Source organism: Pan troglodytes, chromosome 1 (assembly GCF_028858775.2).
Source record: "Pan troglodytes isolate AG18354 chromosome 1, NHGRI_mPanTro3-v2.0_pri, whole genome shotgun sequence".
Classification (NCBI taxonomy): domain Eukaryota; kingdom Metazoa; phylum Chordata; class Mammalia; order Primates; family Hominidae; genus Pan; species Pan troglodytes.
This window is the reverse complement of record NC_072398.2, coordinates 95,262,258-95,290,234: the sequence shown is the minus strand read 5'-3', so window position 1 is coordinate 95,290,234 and position 27,977 is coordinate 95,262,258. Positions and strand designations below refer to the sequence as shown.

Sequence of the window (27,977 nt, the reverse complement as noted above, 5' to 3'; positions counted from 1 at the left end):
CACTCCAGCATGGGCGACAGAGCAAGATTCTGTCTCAAAAAACAAAAAAAGACTTCTGGGTCTTCTATATCTCTATCTGGGTGGTCACCTTATAATTAAACTACTTTTCTGTATGTACATTATACCTCAGTTAAAAAAAAAAGTTTACGGGCCAGGTACAGTGGTTCACGCCTATAATCCTAGCACTTTGGGAGGCCGAGACAGGCAGATCACAAGGTCAGAAGATTGAGACCATCCTGGCTAACACGGGGAAACCCCGTCTCTACTAAAAATACAAAAAATTAGCCAGGCATGGTGGCACGCGCCTGCAGTCCCAGCTACTTGGCAGGCTGAGGCAGGAGAATCGCTTGAACCCGAGAGGCAGAGGTCGCAGTAAGTCGAGATTGCTCCACTGCACTCCAGCCTGGGTGACAGGTCGAGACTACATCTCAAAAAAACAAACAAAGGCTGGGCGAGGTGGCTCACATCTGTAATCCCAGCACTTTGGGGGGCCAAGGCAGGTGGATCACCTGAGGTCAGGAGCTCAAGACCAGCCTGACCAACATGGAGAAACCCCATCTCTACTAAAAATACAAAATTAGTCAGGCGTGGTGGCACATGCCTGTAATCCCAGCTACTTGGGAGGCTGAGGCAGGAGAATCCCTTGAACCCAGGAGGCAGATGTTGCGGTGAACCAAGATCGCATCATTGCACTCCAGCCTGGGCAACAAGAGCGAAGCTCCGTCTCAAAAACAAACAAACAAACAAAAAGTTAGCTGGGCGTGGTGGAATGTGCCTGTAGTCCCAGCTACTTGGGAGGCTGAAGCATGAGAGAATCAGGTGAACCCGAGAGGCAGAGGGTGCAGTGAGCCAAGATCGCGCCACTGCACTGCAGCCTGGGTGACAGAGCGAGACTCTGTCTCAAAAAAAAAAAAAAAAAAGTTTACAGAAACTGATAAACAAGAGATTGGCAGTATTTCCTTGGCTTAATGCTGATGACAGTCAGGTACAAGAGGTACAGAACCAACCAGTCGTGGTGGCACATGCATATAGTCCCAGTTACTTGGGAGGCTGATATGGGAGGATCACTTAAGCCCAAGAGATTGGGGCTGCAGTGAGCCACGATCGTGCCACTGCACTCTAGCCTGGGCAACAGAGTGAGACCCCGTCTCCCACAAAAATAAAAATAAAAAAAAAAGAAGAAAAAATAAAAAGAACGGAGACATCTGAGGGGCAAAGGAGACATGTTACTAAAAATTTATTGACAATATAATGATGTACTCTTGAATCTAAGATATGCAGTATTTGGGTCCTTCCTCTATCCATATAGCTTCAGTTACCTGTTTCTCTTTATCTACAAAGATGTCTAAGTCTGATGCTCACAGCTAAGGTTAGGGCTGAGTACGCTGTTCATTGAGACTTTTATACCTCTGACTTTGGAAATAAGAAAGGCTTTTCAAAAATCCATCTGGGCTGGGTGTAGTGGCTCATGCCTATAATCCCAGCACTTTGGGAGGCTGAGGTGGGAGGATCACCTGAACCCAGGAGTTCAAGACCAGCCTGGGCAACATAGCAAGACTCTGTCTTTAAAAAAAAAAAAAAAAAAAAAGAATTAGCTAGGTGCTGTGGCATGCGCCTGTAGTCCCAGCTCCTCAGGAGGAAGTGGGAGGATCACTTGAGCCCAGTAGTTCTAGGCTGTAGTAAGCTATGATACAGCCACTGCACTCCAGCCTGGGCAACAGAATGAGATTCTGTCTCTTAAAAATATATTTTAAAAAAAATCCATCCAACAAGGAAGTCTCTAAATAGCATTAAAGAAAGCTGCATGAGATGAGGCATAAAACAGATCCTGGCTCCTAATATTAAGATAGTTGTCTATCCTGAATCAAAAGCACCACTCAAAGAAGAACTGGATTCTCCACTCCAACAAATAGGTCAGATAAAGGGGATAATCTGAAACAAAAGGGAAAGTAGGAGGGACCATAAAAACAGAATGGCTTGAGGGCCTGTAAGAGTGAACAGTAAAATTTTCTTTTTTTTTTTTTTTGGAAATGGAGTTTCGCTCTTGTTGCCCAGGCTGGAGTGCAATGGCATGATCTCTGCTCACCACAACCTCCACCTCCCGGGTTCAAGCAATTCTCCTGCCTCAGCCTCCTGAGTAGCTGGGATTACAAGCATGCACCACCACACCCAGCTAATTTTGTATTTTTAGTAGACATGGGGTTTCTCCATGTTGGTCAGGCTGGACTCGAATTCCCAACCTCAGGTGATCCGCCTGCCTCGGCCTCCCAAAGTGCTGGGATTACAGGCATGAGTCACTGTGCCCAACCATGAACAAGAAAATTTTCAAGGTCAATGAAGCAACTCCTAATACTGACTGAAATATTAACTACAGAGAGTTCAGGAGATCATGCTATATTCTGCTAACACATCCATAAATTTCTTAAGGGAAAAAATGTCATCAAACTACAGATTTTATACTCATTGCTTTTTATATCCAAGGCAACATTAGTAAGACCCATTTTTGAAGGATCTTTTCAAAAAGAGAAATTGGTTAAACAAATACTTCCAGTTAATTAAAAAATACTGTGGTTATGGCTTTGGGAACTAAAATAGCTCTTAAAACACTTTTTTTTTTTTTTTTTTTTTTTTTTTTGAGACGGAGTGTTGCTGTCGCCCAGGCTGGAGTGCAGTGGCACGATCTCGGCTCAATGCAGGCTCCACCCCCCGGGGTTCACGCCATTCTCCTGCCTCAGCCTCCCAAGTAGCTGGGATTACAGGTGCCCGCCACCTCACCCAGCTAATTTTTTGTATTTTTAGTAGAGACGGGGTTTCACTGTGTTAGCCAGGATGGTCTCGATCTCCTGACCTCGTGATCCGCCCACCTCGGCCTCCGAAAGTGCTGGGATTACAGGCGTGAGCCACTGCGCCTGGCCAAAACACCTGTTTTTTAAAAATAAGAAGAAAAGATGAAAAGTACTCAAATCATCTGATTTTGGCTTTTCTGTTTCTTCTAATACGATGAGAACAGAATGATCTTATGCAAGATTGGGATATGTGAACAAAAGAAAGTTACCTCAAATAGGATTACTTGACTTTTGGTGCTAAGTATCTCAGACTACCCAATGTGGGTGCAAGAGAAAGATGAGTGCTTCTCAGGAAAATAACTGATGAGAGACTAAGTACATATTTTCTACAAAAAGTCAAAACTACATTATATTGCTCTAAAGTGTAAGTTTCTGCTTAAGAAAAATTTCTTCTATAGGGACCCAGAATTTATGTCTTCTAAAAATATCAACTATATTGTAATGAATTCAGATCACCACTCCTGCTATATAGGTTAAGGTCTCAAAGCTAGACAGTTGGCCAATATATTAAAAAAATTTTTTTTAAAGAACTGCTGAAAACGATGCACTTCCTCAGTAACTATATATGTTTCTATATTCAAATATTTCGTTCCCTGGGCCTGGCACGGTGGCTCACACCTGTAATCCCGATGCTTTGGAAGACCTCGACGAACGGATGGCTTGAAGCTAGGAGTTCTAGACTGGCTCAAGCAACATAATGAGACCCTGTCTCAAAAAACAAACAGAAAAAAAAAAAAAACAAAACCCCAGGCCAGGCACGGTGGCTAAAGCCTATAATTCTAGCACTCTGGGAGGCTGAGGCAGGCCAATCGCTTGAGTCCAGGAGTCTGAGATCAGCCTATGCAACACGGTAAAACCCCATCTCTACAAAAAGTACAAAAAAATTAGGCAGGTATAGCAGCACATGCCTGTAGTCCCAGCTACTAGAGAGGCTAAGGAGAGAGAGGATTGCTAGAACCCAAAGTTCAAGCCTGTAGTGAGCTATGACTGCACCACTGCATTTCGGCCTGGGTAACAGAGTAACAGCCTGTCTCAAAAAAAAAAAAAAAAGAAAAAGAAAAACAAAAACAAAAAGAAAAGAAAAGAAAAAAGAAATTATAATAAACTACAAAAATACCAATCCCAAATCATATAGCTCTGGCAGGTATTTAAAAGATTCCAATCTTGGCTGGGCACAGTGGCTCACGCCTGTAATCCCAGCACTTCGGGAGGCCAAGGTGGGAAGATTGCTTGAGGCCAGAAGTTGGAGACCAGCCTGGCCAATACAGTGAAACCCCATCTCTACTAAACATACAAAAAAAAAAATTAGCCAGGTGTGCCGGTGCACGCCTGTAGTCCCAGCTACTCAGGAGGCTGAGGCACCAACAAAGATAACCTTCCTACTCTGACCCTATTCTGAGCAAGTGAAAGCCTCCTAGTAAGTTCTAAATTCACTGAACAAAACCTAAATCTATTGAATAAAATAATCACCTTCACTGTAAAAGCAGAAAAATGAGATGAGGAGAAAGACAAGTGACCTATTAGAGCAAGAAAATCAGTCAGCAAAGTAATCTAACTTTTATTAGGAATTTGCCCTTACCTGCCTTAACATCTCCATTCCCTGAAAACAGTATGACCCTGCTGATGTAGCTGTGTTTGGCTCTCTGCCTCTGCCAATTAGAAGCTCAACTAGGAACCGTACATGCTCCTTACTCCTGAAGTTGCCCCTGATTTTAAAAGATTGTGAGGACAAGAAATCAGATTATCAAAACTTTTACACTTAGACTAAAAGTTGAGACATTTGAGGAACATTTCAAAGAAGACAATTTTTATCTTAAAATGTATACTCCAGCTGGGTGCGATGGTGCACACACCTGTAATTCCAGCTACTTGGGGAACTGAGGCTAGAGGACTGCTTGACCCAGAAGTTCGAAGCTGCAGTGACCATGCCTGTGAATAGCCACTGCATTCCAGCCTGGGCAACATGGCGAGATCTTGTCTCTTAAAATAAAAATTTTAAAAAGCCTCCTTTGCCAGGCACACTGGTTCACACCTGTAATCCCAGCACTTTGGGAGGCCAAGGTGGGCGGATCACCTGAGGTCAGGAGCTCGAGACCAGCGTGGCCAACATAGTGAAACCCCATTTCTACTAAAAATACAAAATAGCCACGCGTGGTTGCACATGCCTGTAATCCCAGCAACTTGGGAGGCTGAGGCAGGAAAATTGCTTGAACCCAGGATGTGGAGGTTGCAGTGAGCCCAAGATCGCGCCATTGCACTCCAGCCTGAGTAACAACGACGAAACTCCATCTCAAAAAGAAAAAAAAAAAAAAAAAGCCTCCTTCTTCTCTTTCCAATAATTGGGCTGTAGTCACATGCCTGACAATCAAAATCCAAAGACAACTGTTTTTTTGAAAGGAAATGCTAATAAGGTATATAAGTGTTCCCAAAGGCACTTGAAGACAGACAGTTCTCATTGCTGGCCAGCCACACTACTTCTCTCAAGTTTAGATTTCAATTGAGTTGTTTCAGAAACTCTTATAGCCTGTTGGTGCGGTTGTAAACTGGTACAAATTTTTGGAGAATAACTTAAAGTCTAACAAAATTGTAAAGGGGCATACCATTTGGTTCATTAATTACACTTCTAGAACTTTTACCTACAAATATACTTAAATGTGTAAAGATCTATGTAAGATGTTTCACTGGAAGGCTGGTTATCATAGCACACGTATACACAAATTGCAAACACCCTAACTGTTCCTCAGAAGTGGACAGATTAGGTAAATTAAGGTATATCCATACAATGAAATATTATACAGTCACTAAAACAATGAGCTGCAAATGTCATATATATATTCTATTAAAAATTTCTTTTTTTTTACTGGGCGCAGTGAGTGGCTCATGCCTGTAATCCCAGCACTTTGGGAGGCCGAGGCAGGCGGATCACGAGGTCAGGAATTCGAGACAAATCTGGCCAATATGGTGAAACCCCATCTCTACTTAAAAAAATACAAAAATTAGCCGGACGTGGTGGCACGCACCTGTAATCCCAGCTACTCAGGAGGCTTGAGGCAGGAGAATCACTTGAACCAGGGAGGCGGAGGTTACAGTGAGCCGACATCATGCCATTGCACTCCAGCCTGGGCAATAGAGACTCCGTCTCAAAAAAAAAAGAAAAGAAAAGAATAGCTTGAGTATCCAGTAATATGACCATTAATCTGGGACCAGAATTCACCTACATCACAGACTGGCAAGCTTATTTTCTTTTTCTTTATTTTTTTGAGACAGGGTCTTGCTCTGTCACCCAGGCTAGAGTACAGTGGTGAGATCACAGCTCACTGCAGCCTCAACCTCTTGGGTTCAATCAACCCTTCCACCTTAGCCTCTCCCAAGTAGTTGCAACTACAGGCGTGTGCCATCAAGCCAGGCCCAGCAAGCCTTTTCTTTAGCCAGATAGTAAATATGTTAGGTTTTGGAGGCCTTAACATCTTTGTTGTGACTAGTAACTCTGACACTGTAGCAGCATGAAAACAACCAAAGACAATATGGAAAAAAAATGAGCATAGTTATTTCCAATAAAACTTTACTTATAAACACTGAAATCTGAATTTCATGTAATTTTCACGTCACAAAATAATCTCTTGATTTTTTTTCAATCATTTAAAAATTATAAAAACTGGCCAGGCGTGGTGGTTTACACCTGTAATCCCAGAACTTTGGGAGGCCAAGGTGGGTGGATCACTTGAGGTCATGAGTTCGAGACCAGCCTGGCCAACCTGGCAAAACCCCATCTCTACTAAAAATACAAAAATTAGCCAGGTGTGGTGGCCTGTGCCTGTAATCCAAGCTACTCAGGAGGCTGAGGCAGAAGAATCCCTTGAACCCGGAAGGCAGAGGTTGCAGTAAGCCTCCATAGTGCCACTGAACTCCAGCCTGGGCAACAGAGCAAAATTCTACCTCAAAAAAAAAAAAAAATTATATGTTTGTATGTTAAGGCTGAGGCACAAGAATCGTTGGAACCCAGGTGGAGAGGTTGCAGTGAGCCAAGATCATGCCACTGCACTTCAGCCTGGGTGACAAAGCAAGGCTCTGTCTCTAAATAAATAAATAAAACTATCACATCTCCAAGGCAAAATGAGAATCAGGAACTTTAATAACGAGAGTGATGCGTAGAGGGGAAGTACATTAGAGTTAAATTTATTCAAGATGAGACTTCATTGGACAACACCATTTTGATACTTCCATGGAAGTTAACTAGCTGATTGATTTTTCTTTGGTTAAAATGTCCAACTGCGCCCGGTGGCTCACACCTGTAATCCCAGCACTTTGAGAGGCCGAGGCAGGTGGATCATCTGAGGCCAGGAATTTGAGACCAGCCTGGCTAACATGGTGAAACCCATCTCTACTAAAAATACAAAAATTAGCCAGGCATGGTGGCGTGTACCTGTAATCCCAGCTATTTGAGAGACTGAGGCAGGAGAATCACTTGAACCCAGGAGGTGGAGGCTGCAGTGAGCCACGATCGTGCCACTGCACTCCAGCCTGGGAGACAGAGCAAAACTCTTGCTAAAAATAAATAAATAAATAAATAAATAAAATGAAATGGCCCTGGGGTCTACAGCCATACCACCCTGAACGTGCCCGGTCCCGTCTAAAATGGCCTTGGGGCAACAGGGACAATCAGGAGGAGAGCAGGGGCCAATCAGACTCCGTCTCAAAAAAAAAAAAAAAAAAGCCACGCACAGTGGTTCACACCTGTAATCCCAGCACTTTGGGAGGCTGAGGCAGGCGGATCACCTGAGGTCAGGAGTTCGAGACCAGCCTGACCAACATGGAGAAACCCCATCTCTACTAAACATACAAAATTAGCTGGGCATGGTGGCACATGCCTGCAATCTCAGCTACTCAGCAAGGCTGAGGCAGGAGAATCACTTGAACCCAGGAGGCGGAGGTTGCGGTGAGCCAAGATTGCACCACTGCGCTCCAGCCTGGGCAACAAGAGCAAAACTCCATCTCAAAAAAAAGAAAAAAAGAAAAAAAAAAGAATTTTCAGGATTTGGTAAGCCTATCATACTTACAGCCAAGGTGTAAAAAGTGCTGAATGAGGGTATAATTCCTACTTAAGGGGCACTTGTTCCTAATATGCAAGTTACTTAATTTATAAACATATTATACCTAGTATTATAATTATTGTATTCCTTTTTTTGAGACAGGGTCTCACTCTTGTCACCCAGGCTCGAGTGAAGTGGCTCGAACATGCCTCAATGCAGCCTCGACCTCCCGGGCTCAAGGGATTCTCTTACCTCAGCCTCCTGTGTAGCTGGGACCACAGGCACATACCACCATACCCTGCTAATTTTTCTTATATTTTTTGTAAATGGGGTCTCACTTTGTTGCCCACTCTGGTCTCGAACTCCTGGGCTCAAGCAGTCCTCCCACCTCAGCCTCCCAAAGTGTTAGGATTACATGTGTGAGCCACCAAGCCCAGCTGCAGTCTTTTAATACATGTAGTCTTTAGTCTACTGACGGCATCTTCTTGTAATTTATCTTCATATCCTCTAACGTACCTATGTTTATATCTTTTACATACTACTTTACATAGTAGGCATACAAGAAATGTTATGTGGAGGCCTTTGCAGTTTCCCACAACCAGCAGATTTAAGTGGTTACAGCCGGCCGCGGTGGCTCACACCTATAATCCCAGGACTTGGGGAGGCCGAGGCGGAGGGATCACAAGGTCAGGAGATTGAGACCATCCTGGCTAACACGGTGAAACCTGATCTCTACTAAAAACACAAAAAAATTAGCCGGGCGTGGTGGCGGGCGCCTGTGGTCCCAGCTACTCGGGAGGCTGAGGCAGGAGAATGGAGTGAAACCAGGAGGCGGAGCTTGCAGTGAACCGAGATCGCTCCACTGCACTCCAGCCTGGGCGACAGAGCGAGACTCCGTCTCAAAAAAAAAAAAAAGTGGTTACAAAGTAAACAGCTCTGACAGGCAGGACAAGAGACCAGACCCAAGTTTTCTCTCTATCAGAACAATTAACTATCATTTTTCAAGACAATAGGCCTAAGACAGAGAAAAGCATCTGGAATCTTCACTCCAGAAATTGGAAAAATAAACTCCTATCATTGCTCAGAGCCCTGGATTTTCTGCCATAGTTTGAGATTCAGGATTACAGATGAAATTATAAAATAAGACTTCATGAACTAGGCAATCAGCATTCCTAAACTAAGTTTAAATACTTTAAAGTACTTTTGAGTACTAGTAGTACTCAAATTGTTCAATGTTAACAAAATAATAGCGATGAAAATCATTAAATAGCAGAATTGCAAGCAACAGGAAAAGTACAGAATTTCCGTTAACGGGACATATTACAATATACCTAAATACTCTTTACCATATGCCTAAATATTCTTTCCCAATAAAGTTCTAACATTGGCCAAGTGTGGGGCTCACACCTGTAATCCCAGCACTTCGAGAGGCTGAGGCGGGCAGACAGCTTGAGCCTAGGAGTTGAAAATCAGCATGGGCAATATGGCAAAATCCCCTCTCTACAAAAAATACAAAAAATTAGCTAGGTATGGTGGCACGCACATGTGGTCCCAGCTACTTGAGAGGTTAAAGTGGTACAATCACCTGAGTTCGGGAAGTGAAGGCTGCAGTGAGCCGTGACTGCACCACTGCACTCCAGCGTGGGCAACAGCATGAGACCTTGTCTTAAAAATAAATAGATATGCCAGGCCCGGTGGCTCACGCCTGTAATCCCAGCACTTCGGGAAGGTAAGGCGGGCGGATCACGAGGTCAGGAGTTCGAGACCAGTCTGGCCAACATGAAGAAACCTCAGTCTCTACTAAAAATACAAATATTAGCCGGACGTGGTGGCAGGCATCTGTAATCGCAGCTACTTGGAAGGCTGACGCAGGAAAATCATTTGAAACTGGAAGACAGAGGGTTCAGTGAGCCAAGATTACGCCACTACACTCCAGCCTGGGTGAAACACTGAAACTCCATCTCAAATAAATAAATAAATAAATAAATATTAGCTTGTATATGTATAAAGAAACTCTAATACGATAGAAATGGAAAAACAGTGATGGGGTTTAAAACTAGGAAGTTAAAAGACAATGACAAGAAACTTTTCACTCTATATCTTAATTTTTTAAAATGTGAAAACAAACTTTAAAACAAGAAGAAAGTGCTCCAACCATAACAAAATGATTCATTTGTAAGAGCAAAGATGTATGGAGCAACATAATTTTTCTTTTTTTTTTTTCTTTGAGAGACAGAGTCTCGCTCTGTCACTCAGGCTGGAGTAGAGTGGCATGACCTCGTCTCACTGCAACCTCCACCTCCTGGGTTCAAGCAATTCTCCTGTCTCAGTTTCCCAAGAAGCTGGGACTATAGGCGTGTGCCACCAGGCCCAGCTAATTTTTTTTTTTTTTTTTTCTCAGACAGAGTCTCTTGCTCTGTCGCCCAGGCTGGAGTGCAGTGGCACATCTCGGCTCACTGCAATCTCCGCCTCCCTGCTTCAAGCAATTCTCCTGCCTCAGCCTCCCGAGCAGGTGGGATTACAGGCGCCTGCCACCACACTTGGCTAATTTTTCTATTTTTAGTAGAGACGGGGTTTCATCATATTGGTCAGGCTGGTCTCGAACTCCTGACCTCAGGTGATCTGCCTGCCTTGGCCTCCCGAAGTGCTGGGATTACATGCATGAGCCACCACCCTGGCCATAATTTTTGTCTTCTTTAGTAGAGACGGGGTTTCACTATATGTTGGCCAGGCTGGTCTTGAACTCCTGACCTCAGGTGATCTGCCTGCCACAGCTTCCCAAAGTGCTGGGGTTACAGGCATGAGCCACTGCACCCGGCCAAGAGCAACACAATTTCTAGCACATAAAGAAAAATACCCAGCCTGACCAATATGGTGAAACGCCGTCTCTAATAAAAATACAAACAATTAGCCGGGCGTGGTGGCAGGCGCCCTGTAGTCTCAGCTACTTGGGAGGCTGAGACAGGGAGAATCTCTTGGACCCGGGAGGCGGAGGTTGCAGTGAGCAGAGATCACGCCACCGCACTCCAGCCTGGGTGACAGAGCCTGACTCCGTCTCAAAAAAAATAAGAAAAATACAGTGATTCAAGGGCCTAAGTGAAATAAAAACTATCTATAACTGAGCAGAATCCCATTCAGATTTTTAGCCCAAAGTAAAAAACTATGTGAAGAGAAAAACCCATCCTAAAATTCATATGGCATCTCAAGGAAGCCCAAACAGCCAAAACAATTTTGGAAAAAAAAAAAAAAAAAAAAAAAAAAGAACAAAGTCAGACGACTCATTCTTCCTGATTCCAAAACTTACTATGTAACTACAGTAATCAAAACAGTGTGGTAGCCCTGCATAGTGGCACCTGCCTGTAATCCCAGCTACTCGGGAGGCTGAAGCAGGAAAACTGCTTGAGCCCAGGAGTTTGAAACCATGCCTGGGCAACATAGCAAGAACCAGTCTCTCAAAAACAAACAAACAAAAAAAAGCCGGGTGCAGTGGCTCACGCCTGTAATCCCAGCACTTTGGGAGGCCGAGGTGGGCAGATCACCTGAGGTCAAGAGTTCGAGACCAGCCTGGCCAACATGGTGAAACCCTATCTCTACTAAAAATACAAAAATTAGCTGGGTGTGGTGGCATACATCTGTAATCTCAGCTACTAGGGAGGCTGAGACAGGAGAATCGCTTGAAACTGGGAGTCGGAGGTTGCACTGGGCCGAGATCGCGCCACTGCACTCCAGCCTGGTGACAGAGGGAGGTTCCCTCTCAAAAAAAAAAAAAAAAAAAAGCTCCCCTCCCCCGCACCCCACACACACATACACAAAACAGTGTGGGGCCAGGCGTGGTGGCTCATACCTGTAGTCTCAGCACTTGGAGAGCCAGAGACTCTCTTGATCTCACTTGATTTGAGGTCAGGAGTTCGAGACCAGCCTGGCCAATATGGTGAAACCCCATCTCTACTAAAAAATACAAAAATTAGCCAGGTGTGGTGGCGTGTGCCTGTAGTTCCAGCTACTCGGGAGGCTGAAGCAGGAGAATCACTTGAATCTGGGAGGCAGAGGTTGCAGTGAACCAAGATTGTGCCACTGCACTCCAGCCTGGGCGACAGAGCCAGACTCTGTCTTAACAACAAAAAATTAACACAAAATATTGTTCTTTTACAAGTTGCTGTAACACATTTACAGCAATACAAAAATGATACAATACAAAAAGTAAATTTAAAAAAATGAGAAAAAACACAAAATAAATGAAAGACTAAACAGAAGAGCTAACACTCTTAGATGTTTCATGATGTTGGACTTGACAATGATTTATTAGACACCAAAAGCACAGGCAAAAAAGGAAAAAAAAAAACAGATAAACTGGACTTCATCAAAATTAAATTTTTTGTGCATCAAAGGACACTACAGAGTGAACGGGCAACCCACTGGATGAGAATCATATATGTGGATAATGGATTAAAATCCAGAATATACAAAGAACACCTACAACTTAGAAACAAAAACAACAACAAAAACCCAATTAAAAACTAAGCAAAGGATCTGAATAGACATGTCTCCAAAGGAAATATACGAATAGCCAATAAGCACCTGAAAAGATGATCAACATCACTAATCTTAGGGAATTACAAATCAAAACCACAATGAGACAGCATCTCACATCCACTAGAATTCCTATTCAAAAACAAACAAACAAAAAATAATAACAAGTGTTGGCAGGGACGTGGAGGGACTGGAACCTTTGTGCATTGCTGACAGAAATGTAAATGATACAGTTACTGTGGAAAACTGTAACAATTACTCAAAAACAGAATTATCATGATCTAACAATTCCAATTCTGGATATATATCCTATATGCAAAACAATCGAAAGCAGGGACTCAAGCAGATATCTGCCCAGTCATGTTCACAGCAGCCTTGTTTGCAACAGCCGAAGGCGGAAACAATCCAGGATATCCACCAACCGATGAATGGATAAACAAAATGAGATATTTACATACAAAGGAATATTATTCAGCCTTAAAAAATGAAATTCTGATACATGCTACAACATGGATAAATCATGAAGATATTTTCAGTGTAATAAGCCAGACACAAAAGGACAAATGTGGTATGATTCCATTTATATGAAGTACCTGAAGTAGTCAAATTTATAGAAACAAAGTAGAATGGTGACTGCCAGGAACTGCGGAGAGGGGAGAATGGGAGTTATAGTTCAATATATACAAAGTTTCAGTTTGGGAAGATGAAAAAGTTCTGGAGATTAATGCTGGTGTTGGTTACACAACATCAATGTATTTAATGCCACTAAACTGTATACTTTAAAAGGGTAAATTTTTTTTTTTTTTTTTGAGATGGAGTCTTGCTCTGACACCCAGGTTGGGATGCAGTGGCGCGAGCTCGGCTCACTGCAACCTCTGCCTCCCAGGTACAAGCAATTCTCCTGTCTCAGCCTCCTGAGTAGCTGGGACTACAAATGCCTGCCACCACACCCAGCTAATTTTTTTTGTATTGTTTGAGATGGAGTTTTGCTCTGTCACCCAGGCTGGAGTGCAGTGGCATGATCTCGGCTCATTGCAACCTCCGCCTCCTGGGTTCAAGCGATTCTTCTGCCTCAGCCTCCCGAGTAGCTGGGATTACAGGCATGCGCCACCACGTTCAGCTAATTTTTGTATTTTTAGTAGAGACCGGGTTTCACCATGTTGCTAAGGCTGATCTTGAACTCCTGACCTCATGATCTGCCCGCCTTGGCCTCCCAAAGTGCTGGGACTACAGGCGTGAGCCATCACGCCCAGCCTAAGATGGTAAATTTTATGTTATGTACATTTTAACACAAACACACACTCACGCACGCACACATCTATGTGCCAGGTTTACCATTATCTTTTTTACAAGAATGACTAACAGGCTGGGTGCCATGGCTCATGCCTGTAATCTCACCACTTTGGGAGGCTAAGGTGGGAGGACTGCTTGAGCCTAGGAGTTTGAGACTAGCCTGGGCAACACAGCAAGACCCCATCGCTATAAAATTTTTTAAAATGAAAAGTGAAACATGACTAACATTTACTGGATATTTACTATCTGCCAGGCACAGAGAAGTTAAGTAAAAGATCTTACAACTAACTAAACGGTGGAGCAGAAATTTGAACCCAGGACTTTTTGACTCCAGAAACATACTTTTTTTCTTTTGAGACGGAGTTTTGCTCGTTGCCCAGGCTGGAATCCAATGTCACAATCTCGCAACCTCCGCCTCCCGGGTTCCAGCGATTCTCCTGCCTCAGCCTTCCCAGTAGCTGGGATTAGAAGCATGTGCCACCACGCCCAGCTAATTTTATGCTTTTAGTAGAGACAGGGATTCTCCATATTGATCAGGCTGGTCTTGAACTCCTGACCTCAGGTGATCCGCCCGCCTGGCCCTCCCAAAGTGCTGGGATTACAGGTGTGAGCCACCGCACCCGGCCTAGAAACATACTTAAAAAAAAAGAAAGAAAGAAAGAAACAAGGTTGTGTTTTATCCCCAACGCTGGAACGCAGTGGTGCAATCCTAGGTCACTGCAGCCTCTAACTCCTAAGCTCAAGCAATTCTCCTGCCTCGGCCTCCCAAAGTGCTCTGGAACATGGATTACATCTCAGCACTTTAGGAGGCCGAGGTAGGAGGACTGCTTGAGCCCAAGAGTTCGAGACCTGCCTGGACAACATAGCGAGATTCCCATCCCCACAAAATTTATTTTAAAAATTAGCTGGGTATGGTGGCATGTGCCTGTGGTCTCAGCTACTTGGGAGACTAAGGCGCAAGAATCACTTGAGCCCAGGAAGTGAGGGCTGTAGTGAGCCATGATCACACAACTGCATTCCAGCCTGGGCAAGAGAGCAAAATCTTGTCTCATTAAAAATAATTTTTTTTTTCTTTTTTGAGACGGAGTCTTGCTCTGTCGCCCAGGCTGGAGTGCAGTGGCGCAATCTGGGCTCACTGCAACCTCCGCCTCCTGGGTTCACGCCATTCTCCTGCCTCAGCCTCCCGAGTAGCTGGGACTACAGGCGCCCACCACCATGACGACTAATTTTTTGTATTTTTAGTAGAGATGGGGTTTCACTGTGGTCTCGATCTCTTGACCTCGTGATCCACACGCCTTGGCCTCCTAAAGTGCTGGGATTACAGGCGTGAGCCACCATGCCCGGCCACATTAAAAATAATTTTTAAGGCCAGGCACGATGGCTCATGCCTGTAATCACAGCACTTTGGGAAGTCACGGCAGGCAGATCACAAGTCAAAAGATCAAGACCATCCTGGCCAACATGGTGAAACCTGTCTCTATTAAAAATACAAAATTTGGCCAGGCGTGGTAGCTCAAGCCTATAATCCCAGCACTTTGGGAGACTGGGGGGGGGGGGGGGGGGCAGATCACAAGGTCAGGAGTTCGAGACCAGCCTGGCCAACATGGTGAAACCCCACCTTTACTAAAAATACAAAAAAAAAAAAAAATTAGCTGGGTGTGGTGGCACGCGCCTGTAATCCCAGTTACTTGGGAGGCTGAGGCAGGAGAATCGCCTGAACCTGGGAGGCAGAGGTTGCAGTCAGTCGAGATGATGCCACTGCACTCCAGCCTGGGCAACAGAGCAAGACTCCATCTCAAAAAAAAAAAAAAAATTAGCTGGGCATGGTGGCGCATGCCTGTAGTTCCAGCCACTCAGGAGGCTGAGGCAGGCGAATTGCTTGAACCTAAGAGGCAGAGGTTGCAGTGAGCCAAGACTGCGCCACTGTACTCCAGCCTGGCAACAGAGTGAGACTCCGTCTCAAAATAATAATAATAATAATAATTTTTTAAAAAGTAATGTTATATGTATAGATATGTAAGCTTTCTAAAATACTGCCTAAAAATAAACAAGTAATTCATGGTGAATTAGTAAGCTACTAGTGATTTTCACACACAGATTAGAAGACCACTTGCCAAGCATGTACATTCCCCAACTTACAATGGCTCAACTTAAAATTTTTCGACTTTACGATGGTGTGAAGGTGATACACATTCAGTAGAAACTGTACTTCAAGTACACATACAACCATTCTGGTTTACACCTTTGGTATAATATTCAATAAATTACATAAGATATCCAACACTTTATTACAAAATAGGCTTTGGGCTGGGCGCAGTGGCTCATCCCTATAATCCCAGCACTTTGGGAGGCCAAGGTGGGTGGATCACCTGAGGTCAGGAGTTCAAGACCAGCCTGGCCGACATGGTGAATCCCCATTTCTACTAAAAATACAAAAATTAGCCAGACGTGGTGGCGAGCACCTGTAATTCCAGCTACTCAGGAGGCTGAGGCAGAAGAATCACTTGAACCCAGGAGGCAGAGGTTGCAGTGAGCCAAGATTGCACCACTGTGCTCTAGCCTGGGTGACAGAGCAAGACTATGTCAAAATAAATAATACAATAAATAAATAAATAAAATAGGCTTTATATTAAATAATTTTGTCCAACTGTAAGCTAATGTAAGCATTTTGAACACATTTAAGGTAAGCTAGGCTAAGCTATGACGTTTAGTAGGTTAGCTGTATTAAATGCATTTCTGACAGGCTATTTTCAACTTACAATAAGTTTACAGGGACATAACCTCATCGTAAATCAAAGAGCATCTGCATATAGTACAATAAAAGGTGTTCCCTACAGGTGAGAAGGTAGAGAAATATATCTCTAAAATATTTCGATTCACAGAAGCTTTAAGAGTATCAGTGAGAAATTCAAGCATATTCTCTGGAACACAGATGTTCCAGGGAACAAAGTGAAAAAAGAGCAAAAGCTATTCTAGTTTAACCAAAGGAGGAAAGCTTTCAAGAAATTAAATGAAAAATATCCACTAAAAGTACCACCAATACTATTTGCTCATATCCAGCCACAAAAATTCAATTTATACACAACACTGAGAATGGTTGGTTTTTTTTAAAGAAAGACAGAGAGCAAGAGGAGAGAATGAGAGAGATACACATACACACAAATCAACAAAGTCTTTACAATAACCAACAAAAGAAAGAGCTAATGTGACACAGTTTAGGCAGCTCATTAAAGATTTACTAAGCAGTGCATCAACAAAATTAACAACAGAATTAAAAATGCACAACTTCCGGGCCAAGTGTGGTGGCTCACGCCTGTAATCCCAGCACTTTGGGAGGCCGAGGCGGGTGGATCGCCTGAGGTCAGGAGTTCGCGACCACCCTGACCAACATGGTGAAACCCTGTCTCTACCAAAAATAAAAAAAATCAGCCGGGCATGGTGGTAGGCGCCTGTAATCCCAGCTACTTGGGAGGCTGAGGCAGGAGATTCACTTGAACTCGGGAGGCGGAGGTTGCAGTGAGCAGAGATCGCGCCACTGCACTCCAGCCTGGGCAACAAGAGTGAAACTCCATCTCAAAAAAAAACAAAAAAAACAAAGCCAACTTCCAAAGCCTTCTTCACTCAATTTATAAACCTATAAAATAATGGGTAAAAATCTCACTGTCCTCCTCTAATACCTCCGTGCACCATAACTGTATCCTTTATTCATCAGTCCTTTTATACCCTCAACACAACTGAATCTAGAACACAACACAAAAGTCACACATAAACTACATTTTAATTTTTCTATTTTGATAAAACTTTATCATATTCTATTTTACTCTCCCTGTAATTATCAAGTATTCACGGAGCCAGAATAGAAAGTTTAATTTGGAAATTAAAAATGCCCAGATTCTAACCTTAGTTATACTCTTTGGTGATATCTACCCAATATATTTGACAAAGTTAGGAACTTACAGTATAATATTAGGTAGATTTAAAGGCTTTCATAGTACAAAGTCATGCAACAATCAAAATGTTCATAAAGGGTGGTACCTATATATGTAAATTCATGAGTTCTCAAAAGAAAATGAACAAATTTTTTTTCTTCACCAGCTCAGTTACAACTATCTTCCTGGGAATGCACTGAAGGTGAAGGCTAAGTTGGTTGACACAGCAAGAATCCGTCTCAAAATAAATAAATAAGCAAAACTTTCAAATTCTCTATACACTCAGGTGAGAAACTGAGAATTAATTACTATCTGAATTATAAAATAAGAGAATGACACAGTAACACATAAATTTATGCATGGACACTTATTAAAGGCCAAACTGTACTGCACAGAAAGAATGTCATGCTATTCACACCAAATTTCACAGAATCTAACGGTGCAATACTTCAAAGGTCTTCTGGCCAACCTGTCCACGGCAGTAGCAATACATGTGACCAACTGTTTCAATCCTTTTGATGGCAACACAACAATCTAGCCATGTAAATGTTAAAGAGTGATTGGAAAACCACCCTTCCTTACAAAATGTTACCCTATTGAGCAAATTTTTTCAATTTCTTTACTGATAGATTAAAATTTCACACTGCTAGGTAAAAAGTTTGGAATCTAGGAGTGAACATCACTCAGATAACCTTTACGCCTTTATAAGACAGGACAGGCTGGGCACAGTGGCTCACACCTCTAATCCCAGCACTTTGGGAGGTCGAGGCAGGCGGATCACCTGAGGTCAGGAGTTCAAGACCAGCCTGGCCAACATGGTGAAACCCTGTCTCTACTAAAAATACAAAAATTAGCCAGGCGTGGTGGAGGGCACCTCCCAGCTATATGGGAGACTGAGGCAGGAGAATTGCTTGAACCTGGGAGGTAGAGGTTGCAGTGAGCCAAGATCACGATACTGCACTCCAGCCTGGGCAACAAGAGTGAGACTCCGTCTCTAAAAAAAAATTGTATTTTTAGTAGAGAGAGGGTTTCACCACGCTGGCCAGGCTGGTCTAGAACTGCTGACCTCAGGCGATCCACCCACCTCAGCCTCCCAAAGTGCTGGGATTACAGGTGTGAGCCACCACACCCAGCCAGGACAAATTTCTTAAAGTTTTGATTTAATTTCAAGACCTACATATAAACTTTTAAAGGACTGGAAAAAAAATAATCAAAGGTATTGTTCCTTTTCTCCTCTGATCCCCAGGCCTGTCTGCATGCCTCACAGAAGAGAAATAATGGTGAGTTTTACAGCTTTCTTAATGTGATACTGCCATCTTTACAGAAAGCAAGGGTTTCTGCTCATTAACAAAATTGAAACCATACTCTCCTGTTTCTAGCCTGTTAGATGAAAGGCAGGGGCACCAGCTCAGTTACAACTATCCTCCTGGGAATGCACTGAAGGTGAAGGCTAAGCTGGTTGAACTGCAATATTTGCCTTCGAATTCATGGAGGAAAAATGGCAGCCCTCATACCACTGATGTTTCTAAAAAATATCTGGCCTAAGCCGGGTGCTGTGGCTCACACCTGTAATCTCAGCACTTTGGGAGGCCAAGGCAAGCAGATCACGAGGTCAGGAGATCGAGACCATCCTGGCTAACACAGTAAAACCCTGTCTCTATTAAAAATACAAAAAAAATTAGCCAGGCATGGTGGCGGGCACCTGTAGTCTCAGCTACTCGGGAGGCTGAGGCAGGAGAATGGCGTGAACCCGGGAGGCAGAGCTTGCAGTGAGCCGAGATCGTGCCACTGCACTCCAGCCTGGATGACAGAGCAAGACTCTGTCAAAAAAAAAAAAAAAGAAGAAAAAATTTAGTCAAGAGTTACAAGGGGCCGGGCACAGTGGCTCACGCCTGTAATCCCATCACTCTGGGAGGCCAAGGCAGGCGGATCACAAGGTCAGGAGTTCGAGACCAGCCTGGCCAACACAGTGAAACCCCGTGTCTACTAAAAATACAAAAATTAGCTGGGCATGGTGGCAGGCGCCTGTAATCCCAGCTACTCGGGAGGCTGAGACAGGAGAATCGTTTGAACCCGGGAGGCGGAGGTTGCAGTGAGCCGAGATCATGCCATTGCACTCCAGCCCCCAGACTCTCAAAAAAAAAAAAAAAAAAAGAGTTGTGAGCAAAGCTCAACTTGCATAAACACATAATGATTAAAAATAATACAGTGCTTTACAGTTTATAAAGTAATCTTTACATGCATTATCTTATTTGACTGACAAAGAAACCTAGCGAAATAGATAAAGCAGTTACTGATCCTCATTTCTAAGCTGAGGAAACTAAGGCTCAGAGACTTCAAGTGACTCAACCAAGGTCACACAGATGGTAAATGGCAGAACCAAGGCTCCAACCCTTGTTCTGTTCCCAGAACATAACAGAAGGGGCATTTCTAAATTTATGCTGCATTTTCTAAACCCATAGGAGTATTTATTCAGCAAATATTTTAAAATATTTTTTAGGTGACAGGCACCATGCTAGGCAATGGAAATACAATAGTAAAAAGACACAGCAAGGCTGGGTGTAGTGGTTCACACCTGTAATCCCAACACCTTAGGAGGCCAAGGCAGGAGGACTACTTGAGGCCAGGAGTTCAAGACCTGCCTGGGCAACACAGGGAGACCCCATCTCTACAAAAAATTTAAAAATTAGGCTTGGTGGTGTGTACCTGTGGTCTCAACTACTCAGGAGGCTGAGGCAGGACTGCTTGAGCTCAGGAGTTCAAGGTTACACTAAACTATGACTGTGCCATTGCATTCCAATCTGGGCAACAGAGCAAGGCTGTGTTTCAAAAGAAAAAAAAAAAAGGCCAGGAGCAGTGGCTCACGCCTGTAATCCCAACACTTTGGGAGGCCAAAGCAGATGGATAGCTGAGGCCAGGAGTCTGAGACCAGCCTGGCCAACATGGCAAAACTCTGACTCTGCTAAAAACACAAAAACTAGCCAGGTGTGGTGGCATGTGCCTATAATCCCAGCTACTCAGGAAGCTGAGGCGGGAGGATCACTTGAACCCAGGAGGCGGTGGCTCACGCCTGTAATCCTAGCACTTTGGGAGGTCGAGTCAGGTGGATCACAAGGTCAAGAGATCAAGACCAGCCTGGCCAACGTGGTGAAACCCCGTTTCTACTAAAAATACAAAAATTAGCTGGGCGCGGTGGCATGCTTGTAGTCCCAGCTACTCAGGAGGCTGCGGCAGGAGAATCACTTGAACCTGGGAGGCGGAGGTTGCAGTGAGCCAAGATTGCACCATTGCACTCCAGCCTGGGTGACAGAGCGAGACTCTATCCCAAAAAATAAATAAATAAAAATAAACTTAATAAAAATTATGAGGGCAAAGAAGAAAATGTATCTAACTCTCTTTGGGCAAGTCAGGGAAGGTTTCCCAGAAGAAGTGGCATTCTTTATGAGATTCAGAAGCTACCTGTAATTAAAAAGAACTGTATTTCAAAAATTAGCTGGGCAAAGTGGCACAGGCCTATAGACCCAGCTACTGAGGAGGCTGAGGTAAGAGGATCACTTGAACTCAGGAGGTGGAGGTTGCAGTGAGCCGAGATCGTGCCACTGTGCTCCGTGGAGCCTGGGCAACAGAGCCAGAACTTGTCTACATTAAAAACAAAAACAAAAACAAAAAAAAAACCACTATATTTGCTCACACATTAACTATAAGGTACAGAAGTAGGGCTGGATAGGAAGGCAAACGCCAACAACATAAAGGGCCTTGAATACCACTCAAAGTTTACATTTTAATCTTTTAATAACTGGAAACTACTAAATACTTTTAAGATGAGGAAAGTAGAATAATCAGTAAGTGTTAGACTATTTTGAAGGCACGATAATAGAGAGTTTACAAGAGAATAAGACAGCCGGGTGCGGTGGCTCACGCCTGTAATCCCAGTACTTTGGGAGGCCCAGGTGGGCGGATCACTTGAGGTCAGGAGTTTGAGACCAGCCTGGGGCAACATGGTGAAACCTCGTCTCCACTAAAAATACAAAAATTATCTGGGTGTAGTGGCAGACACCTGTAATCCCAGCTACTCAGGAGGCTGAAGCAGAACAATCACTTGAACCCAGGAGGTGGAGGTTGCGGTAAGCTAAGATTGCACCACTGCACTCCAGTGACAGAGTGAGACTCCACCTCAAGAAAAAAAAAAAAAAAAGAAAAAGAGAGTAAGACTATAAACAGATGTGTAAGCGATCAAGGCAATATCCCAAAATAAGAGCTGTTGAATGAGAACAGCAATGGAGACACAGAAGAAGCTAGATTCAGAAATATTTAGAAAGTAATAGGTAAGACAGAAGTGACAATGATGCTCACATTTCTGGTTTAGATGACTCAATGAATCACAGGGAAGAAATGATGCTGGAAATGTTGAGTTTGAGTACCAACTTGATACAAAGGTATAGATACGTCTAGCTCACAGTAGACAACCGGAAACAAAGGGCTGGAGTTTAGGAGAGAAATGATAATATATTGAATATATATGAAGTTTTTTCAATAATCAAGTGTATTTTACCATTTTAACGGGAAGGCAATAATTTCATCATTATTTGCATTATGCTTTAAAGTTCACAAAACATTTTATGCTTGTATTCATACTTTTGTTACATACAAACATGAGACTAGTATGACAGGTTATTTTTATTCCTATTGGATCAACAAACTTTTATTTGTTTATTTATTTATTTTTGAGAGAGAGTCTCACTCTGTTGACCAGGCTAGAGCACAGTGGCACAATCTTGGCTCACTGCAACCTCTGCCTCCCGGGTTCAAGCTATTCTCTGCCTCAGCCCCCCGAGTAGCTGGGATTACAGGCGCCCACCACCATGTCTGGCTAATTTTTGTATTATTAGTAGAGATGGGGTTTCACCATTTTGGCCAGGCTGGTCTTGAACTCCTGACCTCGTGATCTACCCGCCTCGGCCTCCCAAAGTACTAGGAATACAGGTGTGAGCCACCGCACCCGGCCTATTTTTTTTTTGAAACTGAGTCACACGCTGTCACCCAGGCTGGAGTGCAATGGCACGATCTCAGCTCACTGCAACCTCCACCTCCTGGGTTCAAGCAATTCTCTGCCTCAGCCTCCCGAGTAGCTGGGATTACAGGCAACTACCACCATGTCTGGCTAATTTTTGTATTTTTAGTAGAGATGGGGTTTCACCATCTCGGCCAGGCTGGTCTTGAACTCCTGACCTCATGATACACCCGCCTCGGCCTCCCAAAGTGCTGGGATTTCAGGTGTGAGCCACCATGCCCCACATATCTTTTTTTTTTTTTTTTTTTGAAACTGAGTCTCACGCTATCACCCAGGCTGGAGTGCAATGGTGCAATCTCGACTCACTGCAACCTCCACCTCCCAGGTTCAAGCTATTCTCCTGCCTCGGCCTCTCAAGTAGCTGGGATTACAGGTGCCCACCGCCACGCCCAGCTAATTTTTGTATTTTTAGTAGACACGGGGTTTCACCATGTTGGCTAGGCTGGTCTCGAACTCCTGACCTCATGTGATCCGCCCGCCTCAGCCTCCCAAAGTGCTGGGATTACAGGCGTGAGCCACCAACCCCGGCCAACAAACATTTATTATTAACTACATGCCAGGCACTGTACTAGGCACTAAACAAATTACCAAAACAAATCCATGCCTTCTAAGACCTACATCATAGAAAGAGAACCAATAGGCAATAAATGTAACAAATAAATATATTATAAAAGTGTAAGTCCTATGAAAAAGAAAACAGAGCAGGCAAGGATAAGCATGAGGGATGGGAACTGACAATACAATTTTAAAGAAAGGAAGGATAAGACTTCATTAAAAAGGTGACATTTAAGCAAAGACGTTAAGGAGGTGAGGCAATCAGCCATTCTCTGTGGGGAAACCTAGCTGTTTTCCCACTAGAAGGAATCACCTGGCCTTAGGAACCTGCCAAGGTTCTAAGATAGAGTGTGACTGATCAGCATTCAAGGAGCAAGTCAGTGTGGCTGGAATGGAGAGAGCAAGAGGGAAGATGACAGCCGATCAAAAATGGAAGAGGTTGGGGAGGGCAAACCATGTAAAGCCTTAAAGGCTATTGCAAGGACTGGCATTACTCTGTCTGCAAGAAATGAGAATTCAAAAATTAGTAGCATTACCCAAAATCAGTTAGCTAATAAATCACAAAGCTAGAATTCAACCCAGGACTTCAAGGCTCTCCACAACCTGTGTTCCACTAGTCCAATCTGCCACATATTAGTTCATCCCCTCTCTTTCAGCAAGTTTGAGTTTAAATACTCTAAAAATGCTAACATTATAAAAATCCTCTGGGTAAGAGATGCACAAGTCTTTCAGTTAACATTTGCAATCCTTCACAATTATAATGAGAATTTATTAATCCTGGTGTCTAATCTAAATCCTACTAACATTCCAGCATATATTTTTAAAGATTATAAATTCCACCCTCCCTTGAAATGAGACAAGCCGAAGAAAGCTTTGATCAAAAGATTTAAAGTACGACTCTCAGCTTTAGGTAACAGTAACCTGAATTATTTTTTTAAATGGATACTAAGGCCGGGCACAATGGCTCCATGCCTGTAATCCCAGCACTTTGGGAAGCTGAGGTGGGCAGATCACCTGAGGTCAGGAGTTCGAGACCAGCCTGGCCAACATGGTGAAACCCTGTCTCTACTAAAAATACAAAAATTAGCCAAGCATGGTGACAGGTGACTGTAATCCCAGCTACTTGGGAGGTTGAGGCAGGAGAATCGCTTGAACCCAGGAGGCAGAGGTTGCACTGAGCTGAGATCACACCACTGCACTCCAGCCTGGGCAACAAGAGCAAAACTCCATCTCAAAAAATATAAAATAAAATAAAATAAAATGGAACTAGCCAGGTGTGAAAAACAGTAACAGAATGGCTCAGGAATATGGAATTGCTATAATTTCCCTTAATTTCTTTAGCAGTTTACTAGTTATTATTAACAACAAGTTCACACATTGTCAAAGATGCTTCTGCAGTTACTATGATTCTTTGAGGTCTGAATCTGACCACTTCATATCTCAAAAGTAACGAATGATGTGTTCTTAGTAATCTGCTGCTTTTTGTACTATAACCCAAAACTGTTGATAGTTTCTTGCCAGCTGATGGCAACCGAGGTAAATGGCAAAGGTAAGGGGGGTTTTGTGAGAGACAGCAAACATTACCAAGCCACCATCTAAATACCTCAGACAGGTTAAGCCCTAATGACCCTGGGACACTCCCTTCTTACTGGATGAATTCAAGCTATACAGGAATATTTCATACATCCACAAGGGAGAAGGTAAAAGATGGAACATGAGGAGGGGTCTGTTTCAAATCAGACCTATTCTTCAGAAGCTTTCATCACTGCTACACAAAGAAAGGAGGTTGCTGCTTCAAGTATTCTGGAGCCACCAAAATCCCCAAACAGGACCTACAGAAAAAGCTTCACAGAGATTACTGAGGATAAACCAAATAATATGGCTAATAGAAGATACACCACAAAATCCAGTCATTGTAACATAAACTGAACTTCCTTATATATCTTTTCCTAGGCTTAGCCAAAAGCAGGAGAACTGCAACTCTATGTGGTATTGTCTGATAGACTGGATTTTTTCCCCAAGCAAGAGGTGGACAGCTTTATGCCAGGACTAGATTTACAGTCAATCTGGGCGTGTGTCTTTACTTTTTCTTTCCCTCCAAACTACCTCAGAAAATGTCTGGCTATTGTGCCTTGATATGTAATAATGCAGGGCTTTAAGTACTGCAAAGGTCTGGAAAAGAAAGTCCCTCAGTCCCAGTTATGGCTCAAATCTTACGATTTCTCTAGCAGTTGTTTTAATCAACCAAAGCTGGTTGGCTTTTCTCAATGAGCCAAGCAACATGAGCCTTCTAAGTTAAGCGCAGAGGGGCTGCTTGTCAGCATGACTCCCAATGGGGTGGCTAACATGGAATATGCTCCAGAGTCTAGAAATCAGGACAGCACAGCTGCTGTTTTCCTCCACATGCACCTCCAGCTTGGTGGGTGGGGGAGGAAAGGAAGAAGAATCAGTAAATTGAAACAGGAGGAATGCTTTACATGCAACACACAAGACTCACTGCTTAAAGGTGAGATGAATTCAGAGGTCTCAACACATGATTAGGATACCTTCACTGACACAATGGTCCCCAAAATTCAACCTGGAGGTCCAGCCTTGCCTGTCTGGCAAAAAAAGGGGAGAAGGGGGCAAAACCCCAAAATGGGGGACAGCATACAAGCTTTTGAAAGTACTTTAAGGTTGTGAGGCTCAGAACAAATTCCTCATACTTCCCTCTGCCACCACCCTGTGGCCCTATGCTAAGCACAGCAGTAAAAGTTACTGCCGGAATTTAGATTTGAAGGGCTGATCAGGGAACCTGGTTAACACTGTTCCTAGAAAAGTATTTGAATGCAGCCTATATTCAGACCCTACTGGGACTGCCTCTAAACAGGAAGTTAACACACATCACATACGGTCAGGGAAGGCAAACCACAGTGTCATAAAGATGGATGCTGCTGTCAACTACAAATCACTCTCACCTCATGGAGAGTGTTCTCAAGTAAGGAATAATAGGCAGGACAAAAGTCTGTAAGCCTCACCTCTACTCAAACTGGGTCACTCAGCCTATAGATTCAGCCTTCTGATTCCTGCTGATTAGTACTTTTCTACCTTGTTCCATGATGACTATCACTGCCACTGCACTAAAAAAACTCTATTCCCCTGAAAAGTGAAGACAGCCTTACCATCAACTAGTTATTCATATAAGCTATCTGCTTATATGAATCCGATCCTTGACCCAGTCCATTCCCAAATGGCCAGGGACTAGATATCCGTCACAAAAAAAGCAGCACGATCCAACAAGTGTGGGCCTTCCCTCAAAATATACTGAACTCCTCCATAGCACCTCCAGAAGTGGCCTCCTTCCCAACTAAGTACTGACAGAAATACTACTCTAGGACAATACTTGAAAGACTGCTCCAGCACCAAAATAAGAATCCAAGTTATCAGACTGCAAGGAAGAGTTCAGGTCAGCATACCAAATGAAGAGCAATAAAGTTAGCACTAAACTCCCAAACAGGATAATCACCAACAACATATAGGCACCATGCTGCTGCCAGAAAACATCAAAGTCATCTGTGCTAGGAGGGGAAGGAGACTAGATGGCTGGAGGACAGAGATGGGAGGGAAGCTTACTTTTCACTTTGTACAACCACATGCATGCTTTTCTACTCAAAATATAAATTTTTAGAAAAAATGTCCTAAAAACTACAAAAGCATCAGCTCTTCTCCAACACAGATCTGTTAAACCTGTTTTAATTCCATCAGCTACAAATCCAAATCCCTCTTTTGCAGTCTGGCCTGATAACACTGCTCTTGCCCTTTGCTGAAATATATTAAGTATCCTTCGCCTCTGCTGAAATATATTAAGTATCCCCCCATCTCTCTCTCTCTCTCTTACACACACACACACACACACACACACGCACACACACACGCCCCCCAAATAAGCATTTATCAGAAATGAGAAAATTGGTTCTCAGGAGGCTACCTGATTTTCCAGGGCACAACAGAGAAAAGGTTGCTAGCTAGCTCAGTTAGCATCCACATGCCACCCACCACCAAGCCTCCATCTCCACCTCACTGCCAGCCCTATGAGCTAACATCTTGTGTTTGGAAGTTGATGCTGGGGAAGAATCCAAAGAGGCTACCATACCTTTATGACACGGGAAAGCTGTACCGGGCGCGCGAATGGCACCTGAACCTCTGTACTCGCAGGAGTGGCTCGCTCCTCAATGTAATTGAGAGCAGGGAGGCCAAAAGTACTCTAAGTCCCGCTTTGGTCAGGGAAGGGTAAGTTCCACCGACCCTCAGGAACTGAACTGGAAGACAGATCCAGTGTGTCCCACAAGCCCAGTCGCTGTAGAAGCTAAGTGCCCACATAGCCTGAGACAATTCTCTTCCCCTACGGGAGGGCGAGCGAACGGTGGACGACGAAATAAAGGGGTAAGGTTCTGCGCTCCTGATCCCTTTCCCTAAATAAAGATAATTATCTGGTGCTTCCTTTACCCTTAGATTCCCCATTCGTCCCATCCGCCCGCAAACACAAGACTGAGCAGGGAGCGGCCCCCGCACCCTGAGGGCACCACTGGGGGTGGAGAGAGTTAAAAAAAAAAAAAGGGGGGGGGCGCGCTAGAGAGGAAAGGAGGGGAGCATGGCGGGCATGAGGCAGGGAGTGAAAGCGGGGATGGCGGGGGAAACGGGGCGTGAGGGAGGGGAGAAAGAGTACAAGGAGACGAAATGAAGG

At 43.8% G+C, this 27,977-nt stretch overlaps 1 protein-coding gene across 11 annotated transcripts in view; it reads right to left on the bottom strand.

Moving 5' to 3' along the window:
• Nucleotides 1-27,977, bottom strand: part of GATAD2B (GATA zinc finger domain containing 2B) — a 118,209-nt gene that overhangs the window by 89,127 nt on the left and 1,105 nt on the right. For 2 of the 11 annotated variants that reach the window (XM_054671446.2, XM_054671449.2), the window contains exon 2: nucleotides 5,867-5,985. The exons of 4 other annotated variants lie outside the window; for them this stretch is intronic. In XM_054671446.2, coding sequence (XP_054527421.1) covers nucleotides 5,867-5,949 — 83 coding nt within the window. In that variant the 5' untranslated portion in view covers nucleotides 5,950-5,985. Of the gene's footprint in view, nucleotides 1-4,425; nucleotides 4,553-5,866; nucleotides 5,986-14,041; nucleotides 14,336-27,386; nucleotides 27,656-27,977 lie in introns of those variants that run through there. 5 more of the 11 variants (XM_063813362.1, XM_016927665.4, XM_054671452.2 and 2 more) reach the window with 5 other exon arrangements.